The 2,613-nt window shown below is 51.0% G+C and overlaps 1 protein-coding gene across 1 annotated transcript; it reads left to right on the forward strand.

Moving 5' to 3' along the window:
• The first annotated feature begins 333 nt into the window (after positions 1-333).
• On the forward strand, positions 334-2,107 carry LOC128730149 (UDP-glycosyltransferase UGT5-like). The gene is made up of 4 exons (XM_053823182.1): positions 334-346; positions 411-662; positions 725-1,142; positions 1,216-2,107. The coding sequence occupies exons 1-4, from the start codon at positions 334-336 to the stop codon at positions 2,105-2,107; spliced, it is 1,575 nt and encodes a 524-aa protein (XP_053679157.1).
• The last annotated feature ends 506 nt before the right edge of the window (positions 2,108-2,613 follow it).

The raw sequence follows: 2,613 nt of genomic DNA on the forward strand, positions 1-2,613 counted from the left end.
AATAACCTTCGTGGGGTATGATTAGATAGCGTACAGTGAGAAGTGCTTCGTCGAGGCAGCGTTGAGATATCAGTTGCCAGAGCCTAGGATTACAGTCAATCGAATGGGGAAACGAGTCAGCAAAGTGGTGGTTATCTGCAAGTCATCGCCAAACACAACCACCTACTGGTGTTTTTCTCATTGAGATGAATAAATCACGTCTCTTAAAAACGAACTCCAGGCGCACTAACACACTCTACCCATTGCGAATAATCAGAGCAAGTGTGGCGTCGAGCAATCTAATGATACTGATAAAAAAAGCACACACTTGATGATCGAGCTACCTTATAAAGCATGCATCCCGACAGTTAGTTGATAGTAAGTTCTTATTGTGTGACAACGTGCTTGATCCTGCTGTTCTCCGATATCAGTGATGGAGAAAAAAACGGTGCCGTTTGTGGCGCTGTGTTTGTTGTTTGCGTTTGGATGTACGGTCACCAGCGGGTACAGGATATTGGGCATCAACACCAGCTTCAGTCGATCCCACGTGATCGTGCAGGATGCACTAATGAAAGAGCTGGCTCGCCGAGGCCACCACGTGACGATGGTTAGTCCGTACAGCGAATCGGAAAAGCTGCCCAACTACCGCAAGATAACGATCCCACTCGATCCGTTGGAAATAGGTAGATTCTTTGCAAACCCTTTAAGGCCAAAGTTAGGCGATTAAACCCCTTTCTCGAAACAGATCTCACCAAGACCATCTTTGCGGATGGCAACTCCCGTTGGACGATGTTCCGCATCATGCCACAAATGTTGAAAAACAGTGCGATACCCATCAAAAAGACGCTCCTATCGCCCGAAGTGCAGAGTCTGCTGCGTGAACCGGAAGGATTCGATCTGCTGATCACTGGCATTATGAGTGATGCCGTGCTCGGGTTGGTCGCCACTCTGAAATGTCCCACGATCGTCGTCTGTCCGAATGCCCCGGTAGCGATGGTTAACTCAATGGTTGGCAACCCGGCACCTTTGGCAACCACCCCCAACTTGATGCTTGGGCTGCAAAGCCCAATGTCCTTCGGGAAGCGAGTGGCCAACGTTGCTGGTTTCGTGTTGGAGGAGGTCTTTGCCGCCCTCTGGAAGTACTATCAGCGTGTGACGTACGAGTAAGTGTGTTCATTCTGAAGATATTCCCTATTACGGTGTTGCGATGATGTGGCTTTCTGACGTAACCTCCAGAGAACTGTTCCCACCGGATCAGTACCCAGCGTACGAGACAGCCCGCAGCAACGTGTCGCTTGTGTTCGTAAACCACCACTTCACGAAAGGCTCACCGAGACCGTACATACCGGCGATGGTCGAAGTCGGTGGGTTGCAGATCAAGGAAAAGCCATCCCCACTGCCTGAAGACGTGCGCGAGTGGATCGAGGGCGCCGAACATGGTGTGATCCTCTTCAGTCTCGGCACCAACCTGCACGGTTCATCGATGCCGGTTGAAATGCTCGGTGCGATCCTGGAAACGTTTCGCAAGCTCAAGCAACGTGTCATCTGGAAGTGGGACGTGCAGGAAATGCCCAACAAGCCAGCGAACGTGATGCTAAGGGATTGGCTGCCTCAGGACGATATCCTTGCGCATCCCAACGTGCGGTTGTTCATCATGCACGGTGGACTGGGAGGAATCGCCGAGGCGCTTTACCACGGTGTACCGCTCGTTGGCATTCCCATGTTTGGTGATCAACCGGTGAACCTGGCCAAGGTCGAAGAAGAGGGCTGGGCGTACGTGCTGCAGTTCTCGAATCTCACCGAGCAGACGCTTGGCCACGCCATCGATACCGTGCTCCAGGATGGCCGTTACCGCGAGAACGTACAGCGATTGTCCACGTTGTTCCGCGATCGACCCACGAGTGCGATGGAAACGGCCGTCTTCTGGACGGAGTATGTCATCCGCCATCGTGGAGCGCCTCATCTACGGTACGCCGGAGTCGACATGAGCTTCTGGCAGCTTTATTCGCTGGATGTGCTGGCGTTTTTGGCGGGTGTGTTCTTCGGGTTCTGTGCTCTTATCACCTTCACTTGTCGCAGGTGCTGGCGAAGGAGAACAAAGCCTTCGAAACAAAAGAAGCAGCAGTAGATGATGCCCTACGACTTAACAACAAATTGTAACCCCCTTAAACGCGCGCGTGTCATTTTGCTCCAACGATCAAAGTATGCCACGGCGCAAAACGGCTTTAGCGACTCCATCCAGGCGTTCTAGATTTATTAGCACGAACGCGTCGCATGTAATTTTTAATCCAATGAAAAAAAAACTTGATTCGCATTCAGCGCGAAGACTTAATTAAACATTCACAACCGGTAGGCAGCCTCGCAAAGGTATAACCGAGAGAGAGAGAGAGACACACAAAAAAAAATAATAAAAGAACGTGTGCCATTTCTCACACAAAACCAAAAACTCCCTAAAAGCTATTCCCGTTTTCGGGCGAATATTAAACACTCGAACCTCCCCTCGTACGTGTGTGCTGCTCCTCTCGTGCGTTTCCCTTGCCAGGGCTCGAACATCTCAACTACTCAAAAACCGCACTGTAAATTGGGCCCCTCAAAACCGGTTCGCAAACCGGGCGGCACTTATTAAATCCACTT

This window comes from Anopheles nili, chromosome 2 (genome assembly GCF_943737925.1).
Source record: "Anopheles nili chromosome 2, idAnoNiliSN_F5_01, whole genome shotgun sequence".
NCBI lineage: Eukaryota > Metazoa > Arthropoda > Insecta > Diptera > Culicidae > Anopheles > Anopheles nili.

Coding starts and splice junctions, on each gene's coding strand:
- LOC128730149 (XM_053823182.1), top strand. Junction 663..724: donor ACTCGATCCGTTGGAAATAG/GTAGATTCTTTG, acceptor TTCTCGAAACAG/ATCTCACCAAGACCATCTTT. Junction 1,143..1,215: donor TATCAGCGTGTGACGTACGA/GTAAGTGTGTTC, acceptor CGTAACCTCCAG/AGAACTGTTCCCACCGGATC.